This window comes from Megalobrama amblycephala, linkage group LG19, assembly GCF_018812025.1.
Source record: "Megalobrama amblycephala isolate DHTTF-2021 linkage group LG19, ASM1881202v1, whole genome shotgun sequence".
NCBI classification, from domain to species: Eukaryota; Metazoa; Chordata; class Actinopteri; order Cypriniformes; family Xenocyprididae; genus Megalobrama; species Megalobrama amblycephala.
In genome coordinates, this window is record NC_063062.1 from 26,416,433 (window position 1) to 26,435,792 (window position 19,360).

The following is a 19,360-nucleotide window of genomic DNA, read 5'->3' on the forward strand; positions in this document are numbered from 1 at the left end:
ATATAAAGCGGTCGGACAGTCCTCTCCTTTTAACGTCCGCGCTCATTCCACAAGGGGTATGGCGGCATCGAAAGCTTTGATGTCTGGCGTCTCTATGAGTGACGTTTGTGATGCAGCTGGATGGTCAAGCCAGCATACATTTATCAGATATTATAACCTTGATGTGGGCCCCACTCCAGGGTCCTCCGTACTTTCGAGCTAACATGAACAAGCATTTGAAGTACGGCACAGTTGGGATTGTGTTCCCAATGCGTTTCACGCAGCGTCGATAGTTCCCACGAAAGGGAACGTCTCGGGTTACGGATGTAACCCTGGTTCCCTGAGTAAGGGAACGAGACGCTGCGTCTCTTGCCGTACCCCTGCATGCTTGTGAGTGCTTGCTTCAGATTTTCCACAGAAGCTAGTGTTCTCTGCATCCGGGCATGCTTTATAGTTTCCTGGTCCGTGACGTCACCCGTCTCTGACGTCTCGTTACACGATTGGTTGGATACAGGAGTGCTTCAATGACGATATCACGCAGAAGGTTCCCAATGCGTTTCACGCAGCGTCTCGTTCCCTTACTCAGGGAACCAGGGTTACATCCGTAACCCGAGACGTTTTCTGTTTCAGAACAGCTGAATTGAGTTAGTTCAATCGACTCTGAGTAGGTTGACTCTGAGTTAATGACGTGACAAAATGACGTCCACGTACTTCTGAGTCAATGCAAGTTTAATTCTTATCTCTGTTATAATATCAAAGGTGAAAACTGGCAGAACGGTAAGTTACTGAACAAATATTCATTTTCATGGTATCCCACATGCAAAAAAAGAAAAAGAAAAAAAATAATAATTTAAGTGCATTTTTTTATTTTGCAAATTATGGTCTATTTATCATGTAGGCTAAAAGTAGCAGTTCTCTGCTATAAGTGTAAATGGTAATTAGATGCTAGTTATATTTTATACTGGCAGATACATACTATTTGCACCTCAGTGTTGTTGTACATTAACAGGATGCAATAATAACAGAGTGTAAATGATTTTATCATTATTAAACACTTGTTAGGCAATTTACTTCCACTTTTAGAACACTTTCTTCATTTTTACTGAAAATAAATGCCTTTCTGATGTGATATGTGATGGGAAAAGGGAGAAGAGCGAGCTCAGCAAAAGGCAGATTCAAACCCTGTCAATCGCATCACAAGTTAGTTCTGCGCACCCAACGTGTTACTGCCTACACCACTGGAACCATTAATCACGTGTTGTTTTTAACCTTGTGTGACATTGGTGGGCAGGGCTACAGTAAATTTGCTCTTAGTAATAGACACTCCAAATAATCTTGTTTTCCGTTTGCATTAAGATTATTTTTATTACCACACTGGCAGATATTGATAATTTTACTTAAGTAAAATGCACTTAATTTAGATTCCCCCCCCAGGAAACAAGACTAAATATCTTATATCATTGTCTTATATAGAAAATCCATCTTGATTTAAGAATATTTAGATATTTGTACTTGAAATAGGACAAAAAATACTCAGTAAGAAAAGCATTTTTGCAGTGTGCGCTTTAAAAAGTGGGAGGAGACAGAAAGAAACTCTGGGTTTACTGAAGAAAATCTGCTCCTGACCAGGTTAGGTTCACAGAGTAAGTTACTATGGTAACTGACTCTGAGTATAAGTTACCTCTCTTTCAGAAACGGGCTTGACTTAACCTGCTTTCTTGGGTTTGACATACCTGTCATTCTGAAACGGAAAACCCAGAGTTTCCCTCATTTCAAGGTTAACATACTCAGAGTTTTCACTTAACCTCCTTTCTGAAATGGGCCCTGGGTGTATTCAGAGTGCCGCCATTACTGTTTACAATGCGTGGAATGGTGCGCTGTGATTGTTTGAGCGGATGTATCATATTCTGCAAAGAAGGGAGATTGGCGTTTGTCGCAGTTTGGAAAGAAAGGGAGAGTTTTTGAGTAAAATTAAAAATTGACTTTTCAATACCGACCAGATACAATACTGATTTTGGTGGAAACTCATTTAAAAAAAAAAAAAAAAAAGCCGTTTATTGCGTTTTGGAACCAAACTCCTCATGTATTCTTACATTTACTTTCACAGCAAAAAGACACATATATACCATGACCTTAAAGGAGATATTTGTTTAGAAATTGCTAAAAAAAAAAAAAAAAAAAAAAAAAGTATAAACTATCGAGCTGTGCATGGGCAGAAGGAATATTGAAGATTGTGTACAACACGTTTTTTAGCAGTTTTGATCAAGCTGATAACCCCCCCCCCCCCCCCTTTTTTTTTTTTGCATATCAAATATGATACTGCAGGCTTTAAAGGGTTTAAAATGCATATTTCTATTGCACATAATTATGATTTTAGCTCTTATATCTTGATAGTTATGAATACTGTATGAGGATGAACTTTCTTTTAACATTTACAGTTAAAAAATATCAGGATGCTTAAGACATACTTCATTGAGTTGCAAACCTCAAATATCTTAAATCTTAAATGTCTTGAACTTAAATATCAAAATCATATACATCATAATCATATAAATATCAGAAGATGCTTGTGAGGTTATTATATTATATTATATTATATTATATTATATTATATTATATTATATTATATTATATTATATTATATTATATTATATTATATTACATTATATTATATTATATTATAGTTCCTGTCCTTGATTCCCATTCACGATAAAACATCTTGTTCCGTGTTCACAACAATTTAATCTTTTCAATGTAAAAATCTTTGCTACTGACTGACACACTCATAAGGAGAGTCTTTGCCGCCATCTAATGCCGTAATAATGTAACTTCTGTTGCTGTTCACGGTCAGGGACTATTTTTTTCAGGTGGAAGGAAGGCTTTTAGTGATTTTACTTCATGAAAGTTGCATTGATACATATTTTTTGGCTTTAATATTTGTATAGTGTGGCAACCGTTTTATAAAAGCAATAAGATACTCGAGGTTAGTGCCTCCGCTTCGCATCGTGTCTAACTACGCCTTTCAGCCGTGACTTATTCACGATACAGCACAGCCTCACGTACCTTATTGCTTACTTAAGATAAACTGATGTTTTATTAATAATTTTCTTAGAGAAGTTAATTTACTAAAGTCTACCAAGAAAACTAGGTTAGTAAGTTTAGTAAATGAATTGGCAATATCTGCACATTTATTATTAATGTGATAGGCGACACGTCACCCAGCCACAATAGCGCTGTATGACAGATGTACCACTTTTATTTTGTTTTTCCATTTTTATTCAAAGTATTCACAAACTTATAGCTATATAGTCACTGAGTGCCCATGGAAAAACATGATTCTCCATTCATTTTAACCAATAAAAAACAACTGCAGCTTTCAGACGCAACATTCTTTTCATTTTTATAATTCACTTGATGCAGTTTTTAACTACACATGTCAAGTGCGCATCAGTGTAATACATTAACGTGAATCTCATGAATCTCTCCACAAAACTCACATTCTCTTAAATATAGTGTCCTCATGGTTCTACTCTTGCTCAGATATTACGTATTACTTAAAATAAAGTTTAAGTGGTTGAAAACACTGAATAGTTGTGATATGAAAAAGCACTGACCGAGTCCATCTCTGCCAAAGAAAATGCCAAGTGAATGTTATGATCTTACTGGTGTTGTCATATGCTTCAAAGGGTTCAAATTGATCACCTTTCGCCTTTCATATCTTGAATTTTATGGACATTCTAACTGCATTTTAAGGTATATCATGCAGTGAGTTGTTGCCCTGCATCATATTCATCAATAGTCAACTATATGATGATGTATCAAATTTTAACATGTTTTATATTATATTATATTATATTATATTATATTATATTATATTATATTATATTATATTATATTATATTATATTATATTATATTATATTATATTATATTATATTATATTATATTATATTATAATCCATATATATGTATTTGATATTTTGCAATCTAATGCAAAGACATCCGTTTAAGTCTGGCTAATAAGTCCAAGGATCTTTTGTGCAGTTGTCACATTTATAAAATGTCTTGGGCTGTTGCACTATTGATTGTGAGGTCAATGTTCTAGAGCAGCTGCTCTGGATATTTCAGGCGATAGAGTTCATGTGAGCGATGCAATCCATCATATAATAGCACCTCAGGCCTCTGCTAAACCTACAAAGTACCTACATGAACCGAAAGAAAAAATAAAACATAGGCCGAGTGCAGAGGAAGCACAAGCTTCCTGTCACAAGCTTTTATTAATGAGTTCAGGCTTCCAAAAAGCAACCGGGAAGATGCCAAGGTGGAATTTCATGTGAGAGGGGCAAAAGTTGTGAGTAATGTGCTGATCCAACACCTACAAACTGAGATATTTAGAGGTGTGCTGCCCCATAGAATTTTATGTTGCAGAGCTAACTGATTGCAGTATAAAATCACTCGGTAGCACTTTATTTTAATAGTCCACCTTCTGAGATTCTGCTAAGTAACTTTGCAACTACATGTCAACTACCAGTCATTAGAGTATCGGTAGACTGGCTGCTTAATGTCTGCTAATGCTTTATTTTGATGGTCCACCAAAAGACTTTCTACTCACTAACTTTGCTAGTAGATGTCAACATCAACTTCTACAAATTCTACTAACTCTAACCCCAACCTAACAGTCTACTAATACTCTTGAGAGTTAGTTGACAGGTACTTATAGTTAGTAGAATGTCTAAAGTGGCTTTACTCTCCACACCACTGCTGTAGTTATCAGATGGGCTTCTTTTGTAATTTTGTCTGGCTACAATAAGACGGAGGGTGGAGTTAGTAAATAGCCTCTGTCAACAAGGCAGACTATTTGCACTTAGTGCAAAAAGCCAGATGTAAGTGCACCCAGGACGCACTGTAAATTTTCTGTAGTATCGATACATTGATACTGCAGTGTGTTTTAATTCATATACATTACATGTTACATTTTATTTTCAGAATTTCATATATTTTTGTTGATTTGTAATTAGAAGTATTTGGGTAACACTTTATTTTAGGGTCTTTTAACTAGTTGCTTATTAGCATGCATATCACTAGAATATTGGCTATTTATTAGTACTTATTAAGCACATATTAATGCCTTATTCTACATGATCTTATTCTACATTCTTAATCCTATCCCATACCTAAACTTAACAACTACCTTACTAACTATTAATAAGCAGTAAATTAGCAGTTTATTGAGGGGAAAGTCGTAGTTAATAGTTTATATGTGTTCCCTATACTAAAGTGTTACCAGTATTTGTAACCCTGTTGATACAAAAACTTAAAAAGCTTCCCTGCAGTTTTCGACACAATAAAAGCTTGAGTGTTCAGTTCTTGCAAATGACAATATTTCATTAAGATAAGATATATTAAGACATAAATATTGCAATTTTACTATTGAAGTGCAAAGTAAAATAATTTACTTATTTTTTTAGTTTTAATGCAACATGGTTGTCTGCCATGTTGACTTTGTCATGTGACCTACAGCGTCACTTGCATTTCTTACCTATCATCCACCTCATGGGATAACTTGTGGGATAGTAAAGTGTCCATCAAATGCTCCTTATTTATGGGTTTTCTGACATACTGTAGTAAACTTGCTTGGTAGCTTACATGCTATAGCATTACACTTGTGATGCAGAGGTCAAAAATGCAAGTCACAATAAAAGAGAACAATAAAAGAGTTGAAAAAAAAAAAAAGCTAAAATGGCATGGCAAATGTGTTTTCATCTCACATTTACTTTTGTTAATAACACTATTGGTTAGGTTTAGAGTAATGTTTAGAATGCGATAGAGCATTAACATTTTAACACCACTAAGTACCACCAGATATTTAATTTCGGAACTTCCGCAACAACAACCACTGAAACAAACATTACAACAACCATTGAAATTATGTTTTTGATGAAACTGAACAACATAATACAAACCCGATTCCAAAAAAGTTGGGACACTGTACAAATTGTGAATAAAAACAGAATTCAATGATGTGGAAGTTTCAAATTTCAATATTTTATTCAGAATACAACATATATGACATATCAAATGTTTAAACTGAGAAAATGTATCATTTTAAGGGAAAAATAAGTTGATTTTAAATTTCATGTCATCAACAAAAAGTTGGGACAAGGCCATGTTAACCACTGTGTGGCATGCTCAAGTTTAGGAATAGGAATGTTGTCCCATTCTTGTCTAATACAGGCTTCTAGTTGCTCAACTGTCTTAGGTCTTCTTTGTCGCATCTTCCTCTTTATGATGCGCCAAATGTTTTCTATGGGTGACAGATCTGGACTGCAGGCTGGTCATTTCAGTACCCGGATCCTTCTTCTACGCAGCCATGATGTTGTAATTGATGCAGTATGTGGTCTGGCATTGTCATGTTGGAAAATGCAAGGTCTTCCCTAAAAGAGACGACGTCTGGATGGGATCATATGTTGTTCTAGAACTTGGATATACCTTTCGGCATTGATGGTGCCTTTCCAGATGTGTAAGCTGCCCATGCCACACACACTCATGCAACCCCATACCATCAGAGATGCAGGCTTCTGAACTGAGCGCTGATAACAACTCGGGTTGTCCTTGTCCTCTTTAGTCCGGATGACATGGCGTCCCAGTTTTCCAAAAAGAACATCAAATTTTGATTCGTCTGACCACAGAACAGTTTTCCACTTTGCCACAGTCCATTTTAAATGAGTCTTGGCCCAGAGAAAACGCCTGCGCTTCTGGATCATGTTTAGATATGGCTTCTTTTTTGACCTATAGAGATTTAGCCGGCAACGGTGAATGGCACAGTGGATTGTGTTCACCGACAGTGTTTTCTGGAAGTATTCCTGAGCCCATGTTGTGATTTCCATTACAGTAGCATTCCTGTATGTGATGCAGTGCCGTCTAAGGGCCCGAAGATCACGGGCATCCAGTATAGTTTTCCAGCCTTGAACCTTACGCACAGAGATTGTTCCAGATTCTCTGAATCTTTGGATGATATTATGCACTGTAGATTGTGATAACTTCAAACTCTTTGCAATTTTTCTCTGAGAAAGTCCTTTCTGATATTGCTCCACTATTTTTCGTCGCAGCATTGGGGGAATTGGTGATCATCTGCCCATCTTGACTTCTGTGAGACACTGCCACTCTGAGAGGCTCTTTTTATACCCAATCATGTTGCCAGTTGACCTAATAAGTTGCAAATTGGTCCTCCAGCTGTTCCTTATATGTACATTTAACTTTTCCGGCCTCTTATTGCTACCTGTCCCAACTTTTTTGGAATGTATAGCTCTCATGAAATCCAAAATGAGAATTGGCATGACATTTCAAAATGTCTCACTTTCAACATTTGATGTGTTATCTATATTCTATTGTGAATAAAATATAAGTTTATGAGATTTGTAAATTATTGCATTCCTTTTTTTTCATTCACAATTTGTACAGTGTCCCAACTTTTTTGGAATCGGTTTGTATGATTCTGCATAAACGTTGTCCAATTTTCCAATATGCCTGGTTTGGTATTTTGTCGGTACTACTGGCATACAAACTGTTTTGCACACTTAAGTATTACATGCAGTAAAAGTCTGACATAAGTTAGCAAGATGGCTAACATTCCTTATATGAGCTCTAGGTTATTAAATTTTAAGGTAATGATTTTAGCTAGATGCTAACGCTTGCATGCAAACACAAACAGGTGCCTGCATTTTATAAAACATTATGCTGCCACAGAGAATTACAGTAAAATGAAACCTGTCACCTCATAAACCAGCTAAATGAGTCATATTTTCTGTTAAACTTTATTGCTATTCTTCATCAGCAGTAAACAAAGAAGCTAACTTGTAGAGTAAACACTGACAATGAAAACCTGATAATGAATGCCAAATAGTTTCCGTCATGACTGAAACACCCTGAACTTGGAAAGTCAGAGCCTTTGTCCCAGTGTGCATACTATCCATCCTAAATAATATGTGACATTAGTAATGTTCAATACTATTTAGGGCAGATAGGGTGGATAGTATGCACATTGGGATGCAGGGAGAGTTTTCCCATTGGGGTTTAGAACAAAAGTATGTACTTTTCCAACGCAAGCAAAGTGTACACTTTTTGTAGTGTGTCATTTAAATATGTGCATCAAGACTTCTAAATGCTTAGCTCCCATTTAGTGCTGTGACATCATATATGGTGTAGTCTATAAGTAGACTTAACTTTGTGTATCTTCTTTCTTGTTTTTTTTATTTATTTTTTTAGGTGTGATGGGGGAGTATGAGCCCAAAATTGAAGCACATTTTCCCCAGACGGTGCTGGCAGCCAAAGGCGTCACAGTGAGGCTGGAGTGCTTTGCCCTTGGGAAGTAAGTACGCTGGCATAATCCCCCACCCCCACCCAAACCGCTTCCCGACGTGTGCCACCTGAAGGTGCCTTTCTGTTGCAAAAAGACAGAACATTCACCGCCGCCCCCTTGAAACACCTCTTTTGCTGTTGCAATCATTAATAATCATAATTACGACCAATTTAACCAGTCAAACCACTTTCTTTTCAGAGTAGAGAGCAGAATGCATCCTCCAGAGAAGAGATGGGATAGCTATTTTTACTCAGCTTTGCTGTTAAATGAGCTCTCCAGAAGTATTGAACTCTGCGCCATAACTGATATAGTGGCAATTTCACTGTGATTGGTGTAGAAACAGCGCCAGGATTCGGCCCCTGGGAGCTGTATATTGTCGTAATAGTTTGAACGTGCGGCAGAGGTTGCGGGCCAGGGGTCATGAGGGAGGAGAGCGATTTGAGAGTCTGTACATGCCATTGTTTGGAGGATGCTTTTAATATCTGTTCTGTTCACATATGGTCAAGGATAGCACAGTGAGAAATGAAAGTGTCCAATATAGGCCTACAGCCGGAAGGCAGAAAAGCACTCTGACATTCAGTCAGAGCAGCGCATTGCCTGTAAATGATGGACTGAGGAGGCTTTTCCCCATACATACTTAAGACGTACCTTGCCGTGGCCAGTGTTTTACTGAGCAGAAATATCTGGCATAACTTGGGGTTGTTTTTAGCTAAAAGCAAATATATGAGTGCTACTGTATATAAAGACACGCTAACCTTATATTCCTTTAAAATGATTTGGTAACACTTTAGAATAATTCACGCTATGAAGCATTAGTTAAGCATTAGTAAATAGTTAATTCATAATTTATAAAGCATTAATAGACATTAATAAGCAGCTTATAAATACACCTATAAATGCTTTGTTCTTGATTTATAAGCATATCTATAATTTATCATTTCTAAATTATGTATTACTTTATTTACAAACCAGTTATTTAGGAGCTGTCAGTGGTTCATAAGATCATTTATAAAGTGTAAGTAAATGATTAATAAATGTACAGTACATGTATGCATCTTATTATTTAGACATATAGTAATAGTTACTCAGTGTGTTAATAAATGCTTTATTAACACATATTCCTACTGTAATTCATGATTAATTCAGGTAGTTATAAAACATTTTGTAGTTTTCAGTTAACTATTTTTGTGAGCTCATCTAAATGAGGACTATTTATGCCTCGTAAAGCTTTTAATAAAGGAAAAAATAAATAAATAAACCTCTGCTATTTCACAGAAAATAAAAATTCCTGTACACCTCCAGAAAACATAAATGTGCAGTAAAATGAAACTAAGCCTATATGCAATCTGATATAAAAAAATAAATTTCTGTAAAGTGTAAACATTGCCGAATAAAAATTTACCAGTGCCAGCAGGAGTGTCAAAATACAACAAATAATGTTTTTATAAAACAATGATAATGTAATAAAATATTTCACAATGTCAAAACTACCTCAGTACTAACTTTAAAACATTAGAGAACAGCAGTGCAGAAGAAACCTGAGCCTTTAAATCTCCTTTGCAAAGCTTTACGAGGCATAAATAGTCCTCACTTTAGATGAGCTCACAAAAATAGTTAACTGACCACTTCTAAATGTTTTATAACTACCTTAATCATGAATTACAGTAGGGATATGTATTAATAAAGCATTTATTACCACACTGAGTATTACTATATGTCTAAATAATAAGATGCATAAATGTATGTTTAAATAGTTTATTAATCATCATTTCCTAAATGATCTTATGAACCACTGACAACTCCTAAATAACTGGTTTGTAAATAATGTAATACTTAATTTAGAAATGATAAATTGATCATTCATAAAATATGAAAATACAATTATTAAACACATTATAGATATGCTTATAAATCAAGAACAAAGCATTTATAGGTGTATTTATAAACTACTTATTGATGTCTATTAATGCTGATGAATTGATAGTTTACTAATGCTTAACTAATGCTTCATATCGTGCAGTTATTATAAAATGTTACCCACTATTTTTTTTTTCTGCAATTAAATAAGAAAATAAAACAGATATTGAGATACTACTTAGATATTGTAGAGATAGATGCACATATCAACCCAGCAAAATATCAACCCAAGAGATATTTAATTTAATAAAAAAAGATAGTACTAGGCACACTTTTCAAGCTACACTTTTCAAGCTAAACATTTCACATAAGGAAATCAGTTTCTTAGATGTAAAATGAAACAATAGGTTTTTGATTCTTTCTTGCCTTGATGTGTCACATTATTCCCTTTCCCCATTACTTGCTGTTCTGTTTTGACTGTCTTATAAACAATAAAAAGGCTGAAATTAAAAATATATTATTATATAATGTAAAGAGAAGTTACGTGATTCATTAGCACTTAATTCTTTAACACAAATTCTTAATTCATTCATTCATTCACTCACTCACTATTTCACTCATTCAGTCATTTACTCACTCTCTCTCACTTACTAATTCACTCACTCATTCACTCATTCATTTATTCACTCACTAATTCACTCATTCACTCAGCCACTCACTCACTCATTCACTCTCTCTCTCACTCACTTACTAATTCACTCATTCATTCAGTCATTCACTCATTCATTCATTTGCTCACGCACTATTTCACTCATTCACTCAGTTACCCATTCACTCACTCACTCACTCACTCACTCACTCACTAATTCACTCACCAATTCACTCTTTTATTCACACACTAATTCACTCACCAATTCACTCTTTTATTCACTCATTCACACACTAATTCACTGACTAATTCACTCACCAATTCACTCTTTTATTCACACACTAATTCACTCACCAATTCACTCTTTTATTCACTCATTCACACACTAATTCACTGACTAATTCACTCACCAATTCACTCTTTTATTCACTCATTCACTCACTCACTCACTCACTCACTTATTCACTCACTAATTTACTGACTAATTCACTCACCAATTCACTCACTTATTCACTCATTCACTCATTCAGAAATTCACTCACTCACTCATTCGCCCACTCATTTATTCACTCATTTGATATTTTGTTTATTAATTTTAGCTTTGTGTTTATTTTCTGCTTTATTTTTATTCATCATTGTCAGGTTACATTCAGTAGCACTTTCTTTGGGATCCTCAGATTGGAGCTTAACAGAACCGATATGGCGTTTTGCATAAAGGGAATGCATTTCTGCATTTTAAATACATAATCCAGTGTCATCGTGCTGTAATTCTGTTTGCGTTTGTTATTTGTAATGAATAATTCAAATGCAAAGCCTATCAAGCGCAAACACCTTCTAAGCCAAACTGCTCTAAGGGCCCAATAATTGTTTACAGTGTCTTCAAGGACCCCTTTGTGAGGAAATGCCGTTTACAATTAATTATCCACATTAGAATAATAAGTCATTACTTAAACCTAGACATTAATCTATGTATTCTTGGTGGCTTCTCTCTCTTAGTTCAATTAAACTTTACAGACTCTTAACTCGCTGCTCAGCGAATGAAGAAATCGCTGAGATCTCACCAATGGTCTTTTCCTTCACTCGCAGCTCATTTAGGGCTGATAGCGAATCCTTCAGTGAACTTTAGACCTCGTCCACCTTACCCACAAATAAAATATTTATCAGTGCATGTTATTAGAAAATGCCACTCTTTATAATGAACCAAACTGAACTAAGAATTACTTTTAGCCTCACACTGTCAGTCAGTATGTATGACAACCTAAGAGTCAGGGCGACTAAGGGCTTGACATTGTGTGCGGGGAAAAGGCTAGAGCGCATATTGTCAATAGCGCGGGCGGTCTGCCCGAAATGTCTGCAGGGATGCTTTTCAGAGGCGGCATTGTACCATACACTTTCAAAGGCAAACTGCCAGCTTATAATGGTGAATGGGTCTGGTGCCGAAAATGTTACCGGGGCTACAAAAAGGGCCTCTTTCATGGATGCTGGCATTTTGTTGAAGGTACTGTATAACCTTTCTGGAAGGTTCTCACATCACTTAAGAATAATGGTCACATGTTTTGTTATGAAATCTTCTATTCAAATGATTTGCTCTCTAACATTTTCAGGGTTATGCAAACAATATGATTAGTAATATACTTCAATTTTTAGTCATAAGAATTTATTGGAGTGTAATGTTTTAGTTGGAAAATAATAATTACAATATTTCAAATTATTTAATTTATTTTAAGGTTAGGTTTTTGTATACTCTACCATTCAAAGTTTGGAGTCAGTAAGTCATACAACATTGTGGAGATAATAAGTATTAACCATATAAAGCATACTGTATCATCTTTGATAAAGGCTTTCAGGGAATGTGTATTTGTACATCTCTCAATCATTACTGCTTTATGATGTTATTCACATATTATCAAATATTATCCACACCTACCAATGCACTTGATCTCTAAAGCGACACTTTAAGATTCAATCACTGCAGACAAAACATTTGTTCTACAACCCTGCAAGTTTTATCACAGACCCATCATGATTTAAACTGACAGGTCAGAAACTTCATCCTGTGTGGATAAATGTCCTTGTACAATTTAAGCGGATGTAGAGGGACAGAAGGACTCAGAAATGTGACGTTTTTATCGTTGGGCCTGCGGATGATTGATGTCGGTGCTGGGGTTTTCCTCGGCGTCACATTTCCATCGTTGGAAAGCTGTGAAATGGAGCTGTCACTATGTAGCAGTGCTGATTGTGTCTGATAGAGCGGGTTATCTACGCGCGGGCGGCACACCTAGGAGGTCATATCACACGCCCGCTGCAGCCACAAATAGGGATGGATGGCAGTGTACAAATACTGCTTATCTGCACAGCTATCTAGACGTTTATTGTGTTACCCAGTACACAGCCACTTACAGAGTGCTGCCATATCAGATTGTCCTGTTCGTACTTTCAAAAAAGACCACGTTATCAGCTCTACAAATTAGCGCAGATACACGTTTTGGCCAGAGATAAAAGAATTGCTTTTAGAAAGTGCTTTTTTAAGATGAAGTAAATTCTTTTTTGCACCGGTAGCATTGCCAGACGCAAAAGTTGGGTTTTGTAAGGTTGTTATGTGATGATTTATGCCTCAAGTCACAGTGATTTCAACTTTTTTTTTTTTTTTTTTTTTTTAATAAACTGTGTGTAAAAGCCAAAAAGCCAAGGAAATACTCTACTTCCTGAAGAGCTCATCAACCATTCAGAGATGTTGCTGTTTCCTTGCAAACCTTGCCAATACATTGGAATTTTTTGCGACTCAGCAGTGATGTCCACTCCCATGTAGTAGTGCAAATTAATCAAATCACTTCCGTTACAATGGTAATTATACTACTTTAATACTTATGGAAACAAAGACAGTATATGTATTTAACCCTCTCCTGCACACATGTTGATGGCACATGAAAAAAAATAAAATATTCCACATCATTTTTTGGTTCATTTGGGAACATTTTATTGAAAAAAAAAAAAAAAAAAAACGTTGCCTCAGGGCAACGTTATGCGACAATGGTACAGAATCATAGAGAAAATTATCATCAATATCAATTTTTTGTTTTAAAAAATTCAATAAATCATTAAGTAAAAAGGGAAAAATGCTTGAAAGACATTGATATATTGAATTTGATACATGCATAGGTCTGTATCATGTAGTGTGCCATGCCATATAATGTACTTCATGTAAAAAGATTTCGCTCTGTACAAAACTTCAAAAAGCACTTCTTCTCTGCTGTGAAATAGTGGTGTATGTTACAATTTTTGCACATCACTTTGGGTGTTCCTGCACACCCAGGAACCCTGCATCTTCCCTTCTTATAATACATTGTGGCCAATGTGAGGTATTGTCCAAAACATCCTCGAAAAGTACCCCCACTGCACAACGTTGCCCTGAGGCAACGAAATGAAAAACTGAATTTCTGAACATGCAAAATAAAAAAAAACTTCATAAAACCTGACAAAAGGCTTCTCTATACCCTCATACACACACATATTTTTAATGTACAGTTCATGTCATTTTAAATAAGATTACTAAAGCAAATAATCTTGCCTTCTCCTCACACCATGTGCTCCTGTGACCATGTGTCAGAACAGGACGTCCCACCTTTAAATGGTGCTTGATAGTGAGTCCCACACCTTACTGGACTGTTCTTTGCTACTTTCTCGACATTTCTAATTGGTTGTAATCATTTAAAGAAAAATGTACAAAACATGGGGCTTAAGAACATTTTCCATTGCCTGAGGGCAATGCTGTGCTGTAGAGGGATATATATATATATATATATATATATATATATATATATATATATATATATATATATATATATATATATATATATATATATATGTCTTGTCATTCGCAAACCAAACTAATCTCTTGGCAATTCGTAACTATTTTACATTTTGGTGAATTTGTATCAATTTGTACGTTTTCATACATCTACTTATGCTCAGTGATAGGTATGTTTAGTGGTGGGATTAGGAGTCAACCTTAATGCTTACATAATTCTAACAATCATACGTTTTTGTATGATTCACACACTCTAAAAAATGTGTTGGCTCAACAAAAAAAATAACGTGACCGTTTACAATTTTTATGACAACTTTATTGATGTAAAAATTATAATAATTTATAGCATAAACACACATTTTTAAGTTGATTACTCAAAAAAAAAACAAGTAAATGAACATGAACAAGTTTAATGAACAAGTAAAATATTACTTGACACTGGCATTAGCGCAGTTAATGTTCATGTATCTACTCTTCAGCACAATGGTAACCACAAAAACTTCAACATTACAGATACTCTTTTAAATGTCAAACATAACTGCATTAAAGGATTAGTTCACTTTCATATGAATATTACCCCAAGGTTTACTCACCCTAAAGCCATCCTAGGTGTATATGACTTTCTTGTTTCTGACGAAGACAATCTGAGAAATATTAATAAATATCTTGATGCATCCGAGCTTTATAATGGCACTATGCGTTACCAAACGAGTATGAGCTGAAGAAAGTGTCCCCATCCACATCTATCCTTCATAAACATATTCCACACAGCTCCAGAGGGTTAATAAAGGCCTTCTGAAGTGGAGTGATGCATTTGTGTAAAAAAAAAAAATAATATCCATATTTAACAAGTTATGAAGTAAAATATCTAGCTTCTGGCAGACCGCCTTCCATATTCGAATTACGGAAAAAATGGAACTGGCGTCGCGTTAGTTACATACGTTGAATAGGGAATATGGAAGGTGGTCTGGTGGAAGCTAGATATTTTACTTATAATATAACATTGCTTCGCTTCAGAAGGCCTTTATCAACCCTCTGGAGCCGTGTGGAATATTTTTATGATGGATGGATGTGGATGAAGACACTTTCCTTAGCTCATACTCGTTTGGTATGCTTATGAGCTGAAGAAAGTGGCCTTCAGAAAGCCTTTATTACCCCAAGATTTACTCAAGCCATCCTAGGTTTATATCACTTTCTTGTTTCTGACGAACACAATCGTAGAAATGCGATATCCTGATCCATCCGAGCTTTATAAATGTATATTTCTACGATTGTGTTCATCAGAAACAAGAAAGTTATATACACCTAGGATTGCTTTAGGGTGAGTAAAGCTTGGGCTAATTTTCATTTAAAAGTGAACTAATTTAAACACTAACAGGTTTTTACCTTCACAAAAAAAAAAAAAATAATAATTAATTAATTAATTAATTAACACTTAATTTCAACATTCTCCTTATCCAGTCCCTATGCAAAGCATGCTGTGAACTAGAAATCCACTGCCTAATTTCTGACATTATCAAGACAATTCCATTAAGTTACTACAACCTATGTTTTTTTTTTATTTGAGTTTAAAATTACAGATTATATTAAGTTGGCGTAAACATTATGTCAACAGAACTAAACTTAAAATGTTTAATTAAAACAATAAATTAGAATTTTTATATTGCAACCATGCAATTATTTAAGTTACGAATTCATATGAAATCGCCACCTCATATTTATATTTTTCTGTGAGATCAGGTTGTAAATTGTACCTTTTTTCTGAGTTTCAAAAACTGTTTTGCTTCAAATCAAAGGTTGTAATGTTGTGATTCATCTCAAACCTTAGAACTCTTTGGCACTCACTGGCTTAGAACTTCTTTTTTTTTTTTTTTTTTTTCCCCACTGGAGAAATGAAGACTATAAATACCAACCAAGGCCACAAAATAAATAAGTAAATAAATAAAAAAATAGCTTCAACTGTTGTGCTCTATTGCAAAAACAATACCTGACAGGTTTTCAAAAAGGTTTTCTGAACACTCCCCCCATCTGCAGTTGGACAGAGAAAGATTAGTCCTGTCATTAATTCATGCTATTGATTGAGCCAATATTTCTAAGTTGGTTTGGTTGAGATTCTCAAACAAACTTGCTTTTACACAAACAGTTTTTACATAGTGTTTTCTGCATATTGAGCTGGGATAGGAAAAACTATTTCAGTATCAAAAAAAGACATTTTCCTCTTTAGATATTTGATATATTTTTTATGTTCTCACAGCCCTGTTCCTACTATCACCTGGAGAAAGATGAGTGGGAACATCCCAAAAAAAGCCCGTCTGCGCAAATCACAGGCTGTTCTTGAGATCCCCAACATCCAGCTAGAGGATTCTGGGAGTTATGAGTGTAAAGCTGAGAACACCAGAGGAGGCACCGCCTTCAGAGGACATCTCCAGGTCTACAGTGAGTACAGCTCTGCTTCTAAAAAAAAAAAAAAAAAAAAAAAAAACACTGCAAGCAGATCATTAACAAAAGTTCTTTATGGTTTATGTTTGCAATATAATAAGAGAAATAAAATGAGCAGGATGAATCACTTTGTTGTACTGCACATTTGTAAAAGCATCTGCTAAATGAATAGATTTAAATGAGCAAGAAGCGGATTGTGGTGAAAACCAAGAATTGTCCTACAGACATGAATGATTCCTCAAATCATGTGGCTTGTTTAGGAGAGATGTGTTTATGCTTGTGATTGGAATAATGATTTATGCTTGGTTGATGAAAAACTGCAAGGACTTACATTGGAGAAGGGACTTTGTAACACAATCTTATGACAATTTGTAACTATTTTACATTTTGACGAATTGGTGGCTAATTGAATGAATTCGTACATTCTCATGTGTACGTTTTTTGTACAACCTACTTACACCGCAGTGATGGGTATGTTTAGGGGTGGACCTTCATACTAACTTTTTTCTAAAAATGCTATGTTTTCATTTAATTTACATTGTGTGAATTCATGTGAAATCGCCACTTTTTTACATAGTTAGGTTTTCCCATGAAATCAGGTTGGACCTTAACCATATCTAGAGACTAGCATATGATATACACTTGAGGGTTTTACTTCTATTGTAACTTTCATCCACATCCATTGCTCTTGCAACTGCCCAGAACACCCTAGTTTTGTGTGTATGAGCACTACTCGTATTGTCTCCTGTAAATGTAAAAATCTGATTTTATAAGCATTATTTGTAAAAAAAAAGGCTTTGAAGTAATGTGCCGCAGTAGTGTGGGAACAGGATCCGTTGGGTCCTTTCCTGATTAGATTCCTTCATAAATTATTCCACTGGGCATACTCTCTCTGTCTCTTTGGCATAATTCTGACTGGCCTTTATGACAGAAGGTATAAATTTAAGCAAAGTTGGCCAGCTTACATTTTTGTCAAAGTTTTGCGAGGACAAAATGGCTCTCTCCTCAGAAGACTTTTGTCCAATTAAATTTTAGGGGCTATTTTATCATTATTCTTGCTTGCGTAGCTGAAAATGCTATAGTTTTTGACCCACATATTTCCCCTGACCCACCGTAGCTTTGATGGGGCCCTAATACGGGGATCTGGGACCTCCATTCATCTTTCCCAGACTCCTCTCTCCTTATGCGTTCAATAGGGTTTGTGACTTAGATGAAGTGTGCTATGTCATAAAAGTAAGTGTATCAGCGGGCCACAAGATGAATGCAGTGTCCTAGTGATTTTATGAAAACCTGGTTTTAAGAGGTTTATAACTGTCACTGGGATCTATGATTCATCACACAGTCTGGATGAACAAAGCATGACAAAACAACAGCTGTTTGTCTTATCCGTCGCAACAACGTCCAAATATACTTTTATTGTGTTCTCTACGTTGTCAGTAGTTCAGTACCAGTGTGTGATGAACAGTCCTGCCACTCTTCTTGAATCTTAAAGTATTTCAAAGGAGAACTGTTAAGGCACGTTCACACCGAGAACAATAACTATAATGATAACTGTAACGTTTTAATAGTCATTCTAATTCTATGAGAATAGCAGATCCACACCACAGCTATAACAATAATGACACAGAGGAACAATATTGTTGTAAGAACTTTCGGAACAATTTTTCTAAGGTAAGTTTGTCCTACAGACATGAAAGATACCTCAAATCATGTGCTTTGTTTAGAAGAGATGCACAAATGCTTTCTGATTGTGACTGGACTATTGGATGAAAACTTAAGATTCAAGTTGAAGAAGGGACCTTATAAAACAATCTCATGGCATTCTGTAACTATTTTACATTTTGACAAATGCTGGCTAATTTGTATCAATTCGTACAATCTCATTTGTACGTTTTCATACAAACTGCTTACGCCCTAGAGCTGGGTGTTTAGGGGTGGACCTTCAATTTCATGCTAACTTTTTTTCTAAAAATCACGTTTTCATATAATTTACAGTGTATGAATTCATGCGAAATTGGCACTTTGTTTCATAGTAAGTTTTCCTGTGAGATCGAGTTGGACCTTAGTCATATCTAGAGACCAGAATATGACATGAGGGTTGGCTCTTTGAACAATTTTTCCAAACGATAAAACCCTTGATAGCCATTTAGAATCCACCTGACTTTAAAGAGCTTGAGCTTTTAAAGCAGCAAGTGATATGTTTATAATAAACATAATATTATGAGTGCCGCTATAGTCACATTATGTTTATTGGTGGAGTTATCTTGCTT

At 35.4% G+C, this 19,360-nt stretch overlaps 1 protein-coding gene across 8 annotated transcripts in view; it reads left to right on the plus strand.

Annotated features, from left to right (window-relative positions):
- Positions 1 to 19,360, plus strand: part of cntn5 (contactin 5) — a 405,703-nt gene that overhangs the window by 282,452 nt on the left and 103,891 nt on the right. For all 8 annotated transcript variants that reach the window (XM_048168025.1, XM_048168027.1, XM_048168028.1 and 5 more), the window contains 2 exons: positions 8,244 to 8,346; positions 16,906 to 17,087. In XM_048168025.1, coding sequence (XP_048023982.1) covers positions 8,244 to 8,346; positions 16,906 to 17,087 — 285 coding nt within the window. The remainder of the gene's footprint in view (positions 1 to 8,243; positions 8,347 to 16,905; positions 17,088 to 19,360) is intronic.